Raw genomic sequence first — 15,849 nt, forward strand, 5'->3', positions numbered from 1 at the left:
TTAAGTATTCTTTTAAATGTTGACATTCTATTTCTAACTCTTTTTCATTTACATCTTCGTGATAGATTTGAGAAAATTCTTTGCATCCTTGTCGTATCTCTTCGGAATTCAGAGTTTTTAAGTGAAAAAATAAACTAAAACGTTGACTGACGATCTCATATGAACTTTGTCGCTGTTTTAGATGAACACTCAAGGTATCGATTATTGGGAGAAAGGTTTCTACGTTGAATCGCTCTTTTCCATTCAATTGGACTGATGGCGCAGAGCCATCAAAAAAACTCTGCCGTGAGCTTCTACGTCTTGTTCTTTGAGATAGATCCTTGTAGTCAGATTCTGGGTTATTTTCTTTGGCAGATGATTCGAAGTTATCAAATTTATCCCTGAGGTTAGTAATAAAATCATAAAGTGAAGTCAACAAATTGGTTGCAACGTCCAGTGTTATTGTTTCTTTCTGAAGATAATTACTTGTTTTGTCTATTCTTTCCAATATAGTGCTCCAGATTTCCGTCAGTATAATAAATTCTAGATTTCCCATTTTTCTAGACAGACTAAGGGTTTCGTCTCTTGTTTCTCGTGCCTGTTCAGTATCGTTTGCGATGGTGATTAAAGCTTCTAATATTCTTTTATAACCCCCATGCAAAGCACTTACTGCATTAGCTCGGGCTGACCATCTGGTTTGTGAAAGACTCTTAACAACTTTTTTTGAACCTAAATGTTCTGTTAACATATTCCATCTGTGGGTAGAGCCCGAAAAAAAGTTGTACACTTTCTGAACTATTTCAAAAAACTGTGATGCCTCCGGTACACACCCAGCAGCATGGACACCTACCAAGTTTAGTGAATGTCCTGCACATGGTATAAAGGTGGCAAATTCACATTTTTCCTTGATTATTGTTTGTAGACCACTATACTTTCCCGACATATTTGAAGCATTGTCGTAGCTTTGTCCTCTGCAATCTTTTATGGGAATATCATGTATCTCTAAAAAATTTAAGATGGTCTCCGCTAAATACTTAGATTTATGTTCTTTAATAGGTATAAATTTCAAAAACCTTTCAACAGGAACACAGTCTTTTACGTATCGAATGACTAGAAGTTAGCTGGTCAATATGAGACAGATCGGGCGTACTGTCAACGCTTATGGAAAAATATTTTGCTGATTTAACTTCATTTATAATTTTTTTTAGAACCTGTTTTCCCATTACTTCAATAAACTCATTACAGATATTTGCTGATAAATAAGAAATGTTACCCTTTCCAGGATTCCCAAATTTTTTTAAGTGATCTGCAAGAAATGGATCAAATTCACTCAATAATTCCACACAACCCAAATAATTTCCATTGTTTGGAGATCCTAGGATTTCATTGTCGCCGCGAAATGGAAGCCCTCTCGATGCCAAAAATTTTACAACAGCTACAATCCGTTTAAGTACGTTTCTCCAGTAATCCACTTCCTTTTGATGTTGAGATAATAAGTCTATATCTACTCTACCAACCGCTTTACTTCGTGCCAGATAAGTCATCATAGATTGCTTATGCGCTGGGCTATTTTCATGTGTTAAAATTATGTGATTAATATGCTTCCAATCATTACATCCATTCCGAGAGCAAAGATTAACATCAGTTGGGTTAAATAAGCAGCATGAAAAACAAAATACAGAGCATTTGGAAGGCGAATACAGCAACCATTTTCTTTCGACGCTTTCATTGTTCTTTAATTTGCGAATAAATAATGCTTTGTTGAAATATCTCGTTACTAATTTATTACCATCTTTGTATGTTCTGGATGCCTCGGAAAAGTCAGAATCTTTATTTTGAAAATATACTGGTCCCTTACGAATTAAAATTTCGCGATTTATTTCAACAAACTTTTCGTGAAAATAATCGGCGGGATCGTGCGATATTAATTCTTCTGTGTTGGAAAACTGCTGTTCAATTGACACAGTTGGAGTTGTCGGTTTTAGTGAAGTCACTGAAGTCATTGCACTTTCGTCGTAGGATTAGTCGCTTTCTGATTCAATCTCTTTTTCAAAATTGGAACATGAAGGTTTAGAAATTCCCGCAATTTGTAATTGAGCTGAGTCATCATGTGGAACATTTATGAGTTGATTGCTACTTACAGAAGTTTCTCCAGTAGTAGTAGTAAAATATGATGTTAATTTTGGTAACTTTTCAATTACTTCTTTCTGATGTAGAGCTTTTTTCCTTTTTTCAGATCCACTAGGATATGACCGTTTCGACATTTTATATTATAATTCACTATTTAATTAATTTTATAACGAAAATATTCGCTAACACAAAACAGACAAAACGACGATTTAATCAAACAATACTATTTTTTTTATCAGAGCTCGAGCGCAGTCAGTAACAAACTAACAACTACAAACAAAACAAACGCCACAACATCGCAGACAAATACTTGAAGGGAATTCCCGTTCGTCAAGTCAAACGACGATCGGGAATCGGGAATTCCCCTTTTTTGTCTTTGGTATTACGAATGACGTTCGAATAGGTTTCTTTAAGACATAAACCACACCGCATCAAATAATTCTTTTTTTAATTTAATAATTTTTTTTTAAATTGTATTCTTATACTTACATATAGGTATTTAAATTAACCTAAACATACTAATATCGGAAAAACTCATTTTTGAGAGAGAGTGGAGTATTATACCCTGTTTATTTATTAGTTTGATCTTTCTTTTTGACAGATGTCAAATCTGAAATCGATATAACTTTGCAACGACGAACAATATCTTCTTATTTTAATAATATTAAAAATTGATAATAATCATAAGAATAGACACACAACATAAAAGTACCTGTTAAAGACTCAAGCATTTTCCGAAAGTCTTAAGTGGTTTTTATTGCTTCGAGGTAAAATTTAAATAGAAAAACTGAAAACAATGGTTTCTTACCTACCCAATGTTTTTATGTCTAGTGCAATAAAATTGATTGTCGAATGAATTTATTTATTTTGAATAGTTTAAAACATACATACAGCCACATATTTAGCCAACACATTTTTTACACCAATAGATATTTTCTGTTTCCCATCACTGACCCATCTGTCAAAAAGTTCAAGCTATGTTGTACAAGGTATAGCTATCCGCATGCGGCAAACTAAAGCTAATATAATAAGCGTAGGTATTGTAGTAAGTCATTATCATCAGATTTTTCAAAATTAATGTTTTTCGGTAATAATGTATCGGTTATCATTTGGTAATCTGGCAGGAACTAGGGGGCCCCATTCGATCGCGGGGCCCTGGGCACGTGCCCATAGTGCCCAGTGGGGAAGAGGGGCCTGCTAAAGGTTGCTTTCCAGAACCGACTCCACTTGGGGCGAAAAGTACACAAAATTTGCAAAAAGCACCACCCTTAACCTCTGAATATGCAAGCCATTTCCAGCGATAAAGCCATTTGTATTGAAATTTCAATTTTCTTTTTCCTTTTTCAGGAAAAACAAATGCTGGATTGGGTTCCCAAACATTTTTAAGTGTATCCAGTTTTTTATCCTCGCATGCATTATCTTCTGAAAAAAGTCCAATGTCATATGGGTGGGAAGTAACACTTTGAGGGCCGCTTTCACATTCATCAGATTCTGTTACGCTAGAAACGTTTTCTTCAACGGAAGTATCACATTTCTGTTCAACAGAAAAACTTACATTGGTACTAGATGCTGTCACCTCACTAATTTCAGGTCGTGATTTTTTCTCAAAGTAATTAAAAATTGTTAAATTCTTGCGTTTTGACATCCTAAAGATCCAAGAACAGCAAATATATATACATATATATTGGCACAGAAATATCCGCTAAGCTACGATCTCAAAGTTTCGAGCTGGAATGAATAACTTCAACGAGCACAGAGTCTCCAAAACAAAACAGATTTAGAAACAAGCTCCGAAAGACAAGCGGCAGTGATAACTCTTAGTCTGACTAACTAACTCCACTGTACTCCTGTTCCCCCTTTCATATAATTTTTTTTACCGCATCTACAAAATTCTCGAATTGTCTCAAAGACGACCGAACGTCTAGGATTCCAGACCTCGCGAATGCCAGCTAGTCTCGAAAACTATCGCGACTGGCAGGACAGAAAGGAATCAGCGATCGGGGTTCGCCCGTAACAGTATCACGTGAATTTGATTTCAAAAGTACAACTCTATTATAGTAAATGTTTTTTCAGTATTCTGAGAAATACCGTGAGAAAAAAAAGTAGGCATAAGGCAAATAAAAATATATAGTCTTAAAAAAATAATAGCCAGCATAATTTCTACTAAAATTTTTATTTCTGTCTGTATTATTTTGTAAATTCACTTTGTCTGAGCTCAAGGGAGGGGTTTAAACCCCTAACCCCCCCTTGCGTACGCCCCTGTACAAGAGTCTAGCGCCTCACTTCTAAAATGACCATCTAATCTAGAAATCCCGTGCAGCAACATACTGCGCATGGTGGATTGATGTTTTTTCCGTTTGGGAGTCCTGCAGCAGTTGAAAGGGACTTTTCAGCAATGAACTTTCAACAAAACACATTTCGTAAGCGTTAAACGCAATTATGAACATCTACCTAAATGGAAAACCCCTTTCTGATTTCTGTGCAGAAACCTCTGTAAATCATAGGCTTGATTGTGGAATTGGCAAACGTCCTATTTGATTCATTTAAAAAACGCAGTTCCCTCGGATAAATTGACATTCCAGATAACTTGACCTTTGGAGATGACCATAAATGATTTCATAAAAGAAATACTAGGTTTTACTATTAGTAACCTAGTATTTCTTTCATTACTGTATAATGTAATCCTATTAGCTACTAATTCATTGCGTAATTTATATAAGTTTTTGTAATAAATAAGAAAAAATAATATTTTTATTTATTTAGAAGCGACGGGTTAGTTTCAAAAGAGGACGGGTACATTGTTGGACAAGCCGTCCTCGGGGACGGGCAAAATTTCTGAGTTTTTTCGAGCCGTGCTATGCACCCTATGTACAGTTTGAACACTTTTAGGCACATCATTGAAGGTTGCTGAATTATGCAACATTATTTGTTAGCATTATAACTTTGTTCTGAGCAAAATATTTTCTTATCAGAAAAGATTATTCTGTCAATACTTTTGTTACAGTTCCGGTTCAGCAATATCTTACATCTTTGTAACCTTTTTAATTTTTGTGCTGTTGTCCTGAACTTTTCTTTTGCGATAAGGGCAAAAACCCGGGTCTTCACTTAATATAACTTATTTAGTTCTCCTATTCACGTTCTCCTGTGAAGCCACTTTATTAGCTGATCGTTGTGGATATCTTCGTATCTTTTCACAAATTCTTTTTGATGCACTCTTTTGTACGATCTTTATAGCTATTAGTATCCAATAAACAATTTATAGTTCTATATATAAATGTTCTATGAAGCCGAAGAGATTTGAATTGCTTAAATATTCTACCTGAGGAAGAATCCGCGAACGAAATATCTAAATATTTTGTATCGAATCTAAATACTTTTATTTAAACAAAAATCGTCTGTGCACTTAGAGTAAGTGCCACTCACCAGGAATAGTGCGAGAACAATTGTTTTACCAGAACAATTAAAATTCCTGATAAAAGTCAGGTCCATAAACCTTTTTTGTGTGCTGTTTTTTAAAAAAAATTCAATAAATAAAATGCATGAATGGATGAAATGATTATTCTTTCATGATAAAATGTGGGCAAGTGCAGAAAAATTAAAAGTAACAAGTTTTTTTTTTTTCCTCCAGTACATACAGAGTGTTGATGTGTATTGTATCAAATAACAAAGATCTATGAATGATTACAGTGTTACGATTAAAATATTGAGAATTAATAAAACTTTTTAAAAAAATCAATAATCTGGTGAAAAAGAAACAAAAAGAAAATTTCCAGAGAAAGTACAAGAGCAGTAATGACTATATAAAGAATGATGCTCAATGCTGAAATGATATGTCATGCTCGTGCCCCGGGTACTGGGGGAAAAAACGGCGCCCTTAACTCAATCTTGGAAAATAAATATAAATTTTAATGGGAAAAGTTCTTTTCTTTGAATCTTTCCCTTGAGTAGTCCAAACGCTATAGAAAGTTGCTTTCTGTTTTAATTACAATAATTATCCCAGAAAATTATAAAATCCAATATCAAGCCTAATCGCTGATTTAACGATCTCTTGTGGCTCAGAGAATAAAGCGCTCGCCTCCCAATGAGGTACCCCGGGTTCGAATCCCAGCGATTGCTGATCGATATGAACTTCGCACCCGAGTCGCATCCACCGCAACGCTGACTCACTCTATCCTCAGACACATGTTTCTTTTTTTTTTTATAACCGTCGTTGAACATCCAATCCAATTTTCGAGCTTAAGACTACTAATAACAAGCTTAAGCCCGTCCCGCCCCCGTAAGGGGGCATCCGGGGGCACTCCGAAAGTTCGAAGTGAGCGTAACAGTTCAATTACATGAGCAAACATATTCAAAATTTTCAAATTAGAGTTTTAACAAATAGGTGGAATATTAAATATGAAATCCAGAAAACGGTGCTACTTAGAAATAAACTAAGGAAACAAACACTACAAAGAAAATAAACAGTAACAATCAGAAGAGATATTGATGTCGCATCTTCAGTAGGGGTGCAAAGTTAATAAAAGGAAACAATTTCACATGGAAAATAAAGGATGTTTGTAACTCAGAATATAATTATGGCTGGCACAACAGTACTAAAGTTATCAAATTCCAGTAATTATTATTATTATTTTTTTTTAAACAGAAAGGACATATATATACCATATATAAAAACTCTAGGAACACAAGTGATTAAAATTTTCAAAATGAGGAATCACATAAGGGCAGAGATTGACAAAGCATGAGACTAAAGCTCCAAAAAAAAAACATTTTAAGAGAAAATTCAAGTAATAATCAAACCATAACAGGAAAGTTAATAAGCCGTGATTTAGGTGTATTTTTCCTAACAAGAGGCAGCAAAAGGCCATCAGGATTCAGGGAGGTGCCTTGTTACTAAACAATTTTCTTATTATTTCCTCAATTCCCTTTTTTATTTTAGGGTTTGACCAATGCTGCTTTATAAACTCGTAGGTGGTTTTTGAATGAAAAAATTTCTCTCTAATGTGCTTAAAATTTGTACACTGGATTAAAATATGTTCCCAATCCTCAACAAGCTGACAGGTACTGCACAGCTGAGCTCCCCCAAAAAACCTGGCTTGATGTTGTCCATGACTGCCGTGATTAGTTAGGAATTGATTTAAAAAGAAATTCCCCATGATTTTCCTCGTTTGAACTTTCGGGAGGAGCTCGAATGTGTGCCTTCCCTTTGTGAAGTTGTCACTCCATCTCTCCTGCCATTCAATCAATTTTTCGCGTTCCAAAGTTTTTCTTGCAGTCCGCCTGCTAGGATCTTCAAACAGGTCGACCGTTGATCTCTCACAGGCTAATTTGGCTAACCTATCAGCTTCTTCGTTGCCCTTATGGCCTGCATGTGCTTTTATCCAATGTAAAGCGATATTGTTTGTGAATTCTTGTTTTATTAAGTGGACTAAATACTCTTTAGAGTTGCTGCTTTCCAAAGCTTGCAGGCTAGACAGGGAATCCGTATAAATTGAGATATTGTCTGTAATTCTTTGTTCTTTAAGCCAACGAATCGACTGGAGAATGGCCCATAATTCAGCCTTAAACACGGAAACGTGATCAGAGATGCGAAAGGTTTTTCTTTCAACAGGTTCTCCCTCCAGATAGGCCACGAAAGCGCATCCTGTCTTAAACTCATTGTTAACTAATATTTTTGATCCATCTGTAAATAATTCTAGTCCTTTATAAGTAGGTAAATGCAGTTGATATTTAAGTAAAATTTCTTCAGCCGGATGATAAATATAAGGTGTAGGTATTGGTTTATAGATTATATGTTCTTCTTCATGTTGAAAAATATTATTAAGTTGAGCTTCTATGTTTACTGCCATATCTAGAGGAATTGTTCCAGCAAGTACTTGGAGAGAGTCAGTAGATGCAGTCTTGTATGCCTTAGTGATAGACAGTAAAGAAGTTCTTTCCATTTTTTTCAATCTATTAATGATTCTTACCTGTTGGGAAAACCAAATTTCTGCTCCATATAAGATAAGTTTCTGAGTGCTGTTTAGGTAGATGAATTTCCGAACATCAGGGCCAATCCCCCAGTCGACCCCAGAGATTCTATTTAGTTTAGCTTGAAATTTAGTAACTTTGCTATAGATAAAGTCAAGGTGAGGCAACCAGGAAAGCTGATAATGCAATCTAAATCCCAAATAATCTATGGTTTCCCTCGTTGCAATGTTAGCCCCACAGAGTTTTATAGTTGGTCGTCTTGAGACCCGATTGGCTTTAGGAAAAACAATCGCGACAGTTTTCTTGGTACTGAATTGAAGATTGTGGGACGTAGCCCAGTTTTCAAATTTCGTCAAAATCATAGTGGCTTGGGGTCCAAGTCTATCAAGAAATGTTCCGTTGAGAAGTAAAAGGAAGTCATCAGCGTATGCGATTATTTGCTCATTAGATTCCCTTTTCATATTTAAAAGAGTGTTCGCTATAAGTAGCCATAAGATCGGTCCCAGACTTGAACCCTGTGGGACTCCTCTTGCTAGAGGTCTCTCCAACTTCTCATTCTGGATATCAAACAGGATCCTTCTGTTGTCCAAAAAACTTGAAATCAACTTAACTAAGTCATAGGAGCAGTTGCAGGAATTCAATTCTTCTATAATTTTGTTCCATAGGACGCTATCAAAAGCACCTTTGATATCAAGGGAAATACCCAGTGCGAGATGTTCATTATCCTTTATTTTCTTAGTTTTCTCAAGTAAGGACTTCATAGCTGTGGTAGTCGATCTACCTCTCCGAAAACCGTGTTGATCTGTATGTAGACAATTAAGACTACTAATGTTCAACTACTAATGTTCAACTCCGACTTAAGACTACTAACTACTTAAGACTACTAACCGACTTAAGACTACTAATGTTCAACTCCGTAGGCTTGTAATTTTGAACCCAATCCAGAAGACAAGGGAACTCCTGGATCAAGTAGTGGGAAAAATTTGCCTTCGTGGAGAACTTTTTGATGGAACATGGATGGTTACATGGAGAGGAAGACCACGAGAACTTTACACGGTTAGCCTGACAGAAAAGGGACTCTAACCCATGATCCGTCTACCACTGAAGATATTTTCACGTCAGCACTGTAGTTGGTGCATGCTGGATACGGAATTCGTACCGACTGAGATTCGAACCCGGTTCACCTCATTGGAAGGCGAACGCTCTATCCCCTGAGACATCACGGGCTCCAAGACCATGGCTTAATATAGATATATATATTTTTAAAAAAATGAGGAAATTTATAATTTAGGAGCATTAAATTCAGATCCCGGGCTTCCGCCCGTCTTGTCCGCCCACTGGACGTGCAGAGGTAGGGGGGAGGGGTAACGGAAGCACTGTAATAGAATGTTTTAACGGATATTTAGCATTAAAAAAATATTTTTTTTTTCTTCTCCAATACCCACCATATTAAGGGGCACAGCAGAAGTCCTTGAAACTGGTTTTCACCCTTCCCTCCTCTACAGAGGTTGGAGAGAAGAAGAAGGAAATTTTTCATTTTTTAAAATTTATTATTGGTTTGTTCTGCATTTTAACACTATTGATAAACGGTACTGTACAGTAAGTAAACGTATTCCTTTGAGAATACATTAATATCATCCATGTTGATTAAATATGCTAACACATTTTGACCTAGAAAAACAGTTATTCATAACATTAAGTTTAAGTTTTGCCTTTTTCTAGTAAGCGTTCTGTATAGGCTGATTGTGAAAAAGACGCAAAATATCAATATAAAAAACAGCCGATTTTGAAAAAGAAAAAAAAGCCAAAAGCGTATAGTTTGCCTAAAATAAGAACTCCCCATGCCATTCGTCTGGACCCATGGCGGTGACTATGGTAATGAGATAAAACTATTTCAAGTAGTGTGGGGTCATTGCTTAGGGCAGGTTTTAGCTATGAAAAATTCGAGAGAAAAGGAATATTTTCCATTGATCTATTGTGTTAGTCTAGAATGCAGAGAAGCCTCACTGAAATGCGCTATTCTTGTTTACATAATAGCAGTCGGCCTCAGACTTAGTGGCGGGGAGAGTTCTTATCGTAGACAAACTATATTTGTGACCATTTTTTTTTAATAAAATAAGCTGTGGAAGCTTAAAGGAAAGCTTCCCAATAAGATGACCCAGATACGAACCCCACCAAAGGCTAGCCGATGCGATAACCGAATACTGCTTCCAGTTCACACGAACCCCACAGTGCTGACGTAAAATATGTCCTCAGTGGTAGATCATGGCATGGGTGAGGAATTTCCTCTCCATCGGGCTAACCGTAGGAGGTTTTCATCTTCATATAACAAATTGCGGCTCAATTCATACTATAAGTCCACCACGAAAGCTTCTTAGTAGCAATAAGTGACTAAGGAGTTAGAACATTGACAGTCGTGAACCAAAAATGGGTCGGCTGTTCGAAGCTTGTTATAAAATAAAATAAAACATTAAAAAGTCTAATAAAAGTTACTAATTTTTAAATCTGTAATGAATGTTTCTCAAATGTTTTTAAAATGCTTCTTCAATGTATTTTATTTTTAAATTATCACAATAAACTAAGTGTATCGTTTTCTGAATAATTGAAATCTCAATCGTGGGTGTCGATGGTAAAAGGGATCTGCCCCCCCCCCTCCTGATATTTCAGCAAAACTATCAGAAATTTCATAAACCAACATGTATTTAAATTCAAAGTTAAGGACGAGTAACAGTATAAAAAATATTGAATTCTTTTAAAGTTATTTGGCTAATTAAAGAAAGATTTTTTGTCATATGTGAAATTTAGAAAATTATTCTAACGGCATATTTTAATTCCGCAAAAAATTATAATAATAATAAAAATACGCAGACGATTTTCGAGTATTATAATTGCTTTAATCATTGTTATTGTCCTTAAACGATAGCAGAGGGGGCAATGATGAGAAATTCGCCATTTTGTGTACAAAAATTTTATTATTATTTTTTTAAAGTCGCGGGGCTGGGAAGCGACTTTCATAAGCGGGGATGTCGAAAACAGATTTCAATTCCGCAAAAAAAAAAAAAAAAAAAAAAACATACGCAGACGATCTACGACTATTATAATTGCTTTAATCATTGTTATTGTTCTCAAACGATAGTAGAGGGGGCAATGATGCGAAAATCACCTTTTTGTGTACAAAAATTTTATTATTATTTTTTTAAAGTCGCGGGGGTGGGAAGCGACTTTCATAAGCGCGGATGTCGGAAACAGATTTCAATTCCGAAAAAAAAAAAAAAAAAAAAAAAAAAACATACGCAGACGATCTACGACTATTATAATTGCTTTAATCATTGTTATTGTTCTCAAACGATAGTAGAGGGGGCAATGATGCGAAAATCACCTTTTTGTGTACAAAAATTTTATTATTATTTTTTTAAAGTCGAGGGGGTGGGAAGCGACTTTCATAAGCGCGGATGTCGGAAACAGATTTCAATTCCGCAAAAAAAAAAAAAAAAAAAAAAAAAAAACATACGCAGACGATCTACGACTATTATAATTGCTTTAATCATTGTTATTGTTCTCAAACGATAGTAGAGAGGGCAATGATGAAAAAATCGCCTTTTTGTGTACTAAAATTTTATTATTATAAGTCGTGGGTTTGGGAAACGACTTTCATAAGCGCGGTTGTGGGAAGTAAATTTCAATTCCGCAAAAAAAAAAAAAAAAAAAAAAAACATACGCAGACGATCTACGACTATTATAATTGCTTTAATCATTGCTATTGTTCTCAAACGATAGCAGAGGGGGCAATGATGAGAAAATCGCATTTTTGAGTACAAAAATTTCCTTTTTATTTTTTTAAAGTCGCGGGGGTGGGAAGCGACTTTCTTGAATTGAGGATGTATCCATTAACCTTGAGGGGGGAGTATAATGTAACTGAAATATTGTTTTTTTGCTATTCTTCACGCTGCTCTCCGAGCTTAAGTTTAAAAACAATGATGTAGACTCAAATGTAACCGTGATTTAGTAAATCATTTTGCTCTGACATGACAATGAAAAGACGATCGTCTGATGTTCTTTTGAATGAGAATAAAACGTGTCGATGAATCCCCTTCCTCTCCCCCCCTCTCCCTCTAGAATGTGATCGCAGTATCGATCCGCGTTGCGCACGCAATTTCGGCAGCTGTAAAAATCGGTTACCACGCATAGTTTTGTGAGAGAGTGCAAATTCAGGAAACCAGGAACCCACTCCTCAGTCTTGTCCTCTCAACATTAGGTCCCGGCCTTTCACCTTCACCTTATCCGGAAAATATAACTTTATTCCGTTTCCCGTTTCGGACAGGTAAATAATTTCTCCTCTTTTTTTTTATCCATTTAATTTACATTCTACGTTTTATAACATTATAAACAACTCGAGAATCCCCCATCCCTCTTTTTTCTTACTGTCTATTTTTTTCGTCTGAACATTCTCGAGCTTTTCTGATTTTTTTTAAAAGAAGTTTGTTCTTTCCGTGTATATATGTATACTAGCTGGATATCCGTTTTCCATACGGGCTTAAGATAATTAAACTACCAATAAATCTGTATTGAATAACATTACGAAGTCATGCATAAATTTGAGATATTTACCAATTTTCTAATAAAACCAGTAATGTTTAAAAAAAAAAAAATATTAAAGTCAATTCCTACTTAGATCAACTATGAAAAATTTTCTTTTAGTTACTTTTTATTAAACAATTAAAAAATTTTCTCCCATATAAAATTAAATTTAATTAATGAATTAATGTTTGAAAAAAGTGTATCAACATCCAAGTGTCATCCATTACAAGTTTAAAAAAATGTTATTTCAATGTAATGTTAAAAAAATGAACTTGAGTATACTAGTTGAAAGTCCGTTTTCCACACGTGGTGAAAATAATTAAATTACTAATAAATCTATTAAATAACCTTACGAAATCATTCACAAAATCGAGATACATAACAATACAATTAATAAAGCTAAAATAATTCCAATTTTTTATTATTATTAACCCTTGCTGGTGGCTTTACGTTATTAGAATAAGCAAAACACGTTTTAGTGGTTCATCCCATCAAAACAACGATTAACTATATTCAGACTCTTTTGGAGTGACGTTATTGGTCGAGGCCAACTCATGATGGTCAAAATTAACCACAATTAAAACGATTTTCTCTGCTATTTATCTCTTTCGAAGTCCCGTAAAAACACCTCTATATATGTTTGGTACCATAAATTATCTATTACCAAAATTAATTAAGCACCACTGGCATTTATGTTCCTTCGAAATGAATTAATAGCATATCTCCATTAATTTTGCTTTACAGTACTTAGTTAATGAGCCGCGTTGGCTCAGGGGATAGAGCATTTGCTTTCCAATGATATGAACCGGGTTCAAATCCCGGCGATGGCTGGTTGATACGAATTCCAGATCCGGCTTGCACCGATCAAAGTGCTGACGTGAAATATCCTCAGTGGTAGGATGGAGTAGTACCCGTACAGTCAGGCTAACCGTGGGAGGTTCTTGGGGTCTTCCCTCTCTATGTAATGCGGGTTAGTTCCATCCATGGAACTAGTTTCTTCATGTCATGCGGATTAGTTCCATCAAAAAGTCTTTCACGAAGTCAAATTTCTCCCAATATTTGATACGGGAGTTCTCTTGTCTTCTGGATTGGAATCAAAATAACAAGGCTACGGAGTTGAAGTTGTCGTGAACCCAAAATTGGGTCTGCTGTTCAACGACGGTTATAAAATAAAAAAAGTACTTATTTAATAGTGTTATTTTAATTACTACCTATTACGAAAATCAAGTTTCATTGGCTTCAAAAATAGCATGGGGATTTTTTAAACTTTTCTCCTAAATGAATTAGCACCATTTCTAAACGAATTTTTATCTTTAGTAAGTAGCTCATTATTTTTATTCCAATTAGTACATTTTACTCAAATTAATGAAACCTCATTGGTGTCAATAATAGTATGGTGATTTTTTTATCTTTCTCCGAAATGATTTAGTATTATTTTTTTTAATGAATTTAGCTTTTCAGTATTTATTTTTTTAAATTTCAAATACCGTTGGTTAAGCCGTGGTGGCTAAGAATGAAGAGAGCGTGTTCCACTCCCAATCAGGTGAACCAGGTTCTAATCGCGGTGGTGACTGGATGATACGAACTCTGCACCCGGCTCGCACCGATCACAGTGCTGACATAAAATATCCTCAGTGATAGACGCATCATGGGATAGAGTCTAAACGCGGCTAGGCTAACGTTGAGAGGCTTTCGTGATTTTCGTCTCCATGTACCGCAAATGCGAGTTAGCTCCATCACCATGAAAAAAGTTCTTTACGAAGGCTAGTTTGTCCCAATGCTCGATACAGGAGTTCCCTTGACTTCTGAATAAAGTTTAAAACATCAAACTGTTAAAGCATCAAAATTAAATCAGTAATCATTAAAATATTTTTTTTAAAAGTAAAATTTAAAGTGACTCAGTGGAAAAAATTCAAAATTAGGTAAATTTAAAGGGACTCAGTGGAAAAAATTCAAAATTAGGTAAATTTAAAGGGACTCAGTGGAAAAAATTCAAAATTAGGTAAATTTAAAGGGACTCAGTGGAAAAAATTCAAAATTAGGTAAATTTAAAGTGACTCAGTGGAAAAAATTCAAAACTAGGTAAATTTAAAGGGACTCAGTGGAAAAAATTCAAAATTAGTTAAATTCAGAACTAAGTCCGGTGAAATATGAGTCCAGCAAATCTTCCAGAGTGATTGTCTTGATAATATTCCTGCAGGCCAGTGTCTATTGATGTCCGGTTGTAAATTGATCGAAGTGACGGCCAAGGGGTGATTGGAATTTAATTAAATGAGCATTTCCAGTATTAGCAATTAGATCCCAGGTAGCAAAATAAGGTATATTTTAATTCAACAAAAACCTTTTAATGTAAACCTAAAAAGATTTGTTATGCGGTTTAAGTGAAAGCCTTCTAACCTTAAAACGAAATCTGTGTCAATCTGCTTTATTCAACTCACCATACCCTAATCCAAAACCTTGGAAAACAACCTATCTAAAAACCTTAAATCGAGGTTGACTTAAGGTTTTAAAGCGTGAAGAAATACTTTAATAAAGCTAGTCTCAAGGTGAAAATTATCTTAAATCTAGGTCATTATAAGGTTTCTTTTCACAAAGTTTTGTATGCTCAGCTAAAATCCACCTTGTTGTTGTTGACGCATGCCATTTAGGCAGAGGGGGTGAGTTTGGTCTTGTTTTCTAGTGGCGCCATCTATGGCCAAGAATTCGACTTCTGCCACACCCATACGTCACACCTGTTTAAAGGCAGGACCCATTCACACATCCATTCATTCATCCACAGATCGTAATTTTGACCTGAATCAGAGAACGATCAATCTCCAATTCAGTACGCCCCATATTGATTTGTTATGCATGGTAGCCACAGGCGACTAAAATGCAACTATTTTTGGCATAAGGCGACTATGGCACCTTTTTTTGTTTGGAAAGGCTAAAAAAGCAACTATTTTCAAGAAAAGGAGACTATTGGGAGACTTTTCTGTACTCCTAGAGATGTTTTTTTTTTCAAGCATAAATTGGTGAAATATCTGCTGCTCCCCGCTAGATAGTTCCTGAAAACACTGAACTTTTTTTTCTTAAAAAATAAAAAATGTTAAAAATTTTGATTTGCAAGTTTGAGTCTTCACTTTTTAATTCATTCAATCTGCACAAATTCCATTGTAAGTCTATTTCATTTCTCAATAACCTTTTCAATGATTA

General features: G+C 35.2%; 2 protein-coding genes across 2 annotated transcripts in view; one reads left to right on the forward strand and one right to left on the reverse strand.

Annotated features, from left to right (window-relative positions):
• Positions 1-5,224: 5,224 nt before the first annotated feature.
• On the reverse strand, positions 5,225-8,837 carry LOC147812535 (uncharacterized). The gene is made up of 2 exons (XM_087162343.1): positions 7,166-8,837; positions 5,225-5,343 (listed from the first exon to the last, which is right to left on the reverse strand). Exons 1-2 carry the CDS (start codon positions 8,835-8,837, stop codon positions 5,225-5,227), a joined length of 1,791 nt encoding a protein of 596 aa, XP_087018469.1.
• Positions 8,838-12,204: 3,367 nt separating this feature from the next.
• Positions 12,205-15,849, forward strand: part of LOC107440837 (uncharacterized) — a 116,101-nt gene continuing 112,456 nt past the window's right edge. Inside the window, exon 1 of the mRNA XM_043050465.3 lies at positions 12,205-12,397. The gene's annotated coding sequence lies outside the window, so the exon portion shown is untranslated. The remainder of the gene's footprint in view (positions 12,398-15,849) is intronic.

The sequence above is a fragment of the Parasteatoda tepidariorum genome, chromosome 4 (assembly GCF_982258835.1).
Source record: "Parasteatoda tepidariorum strain Cologne lab strain chromosome 4, Ptep-v5.0, whole genome shotgun sequence".
NCBI lineage: Eukaryota > Metazoa > Arthropoda > Arachnida > Araneae > Theridiidae > Parasteatoda > Parasteatoda tepidariorum.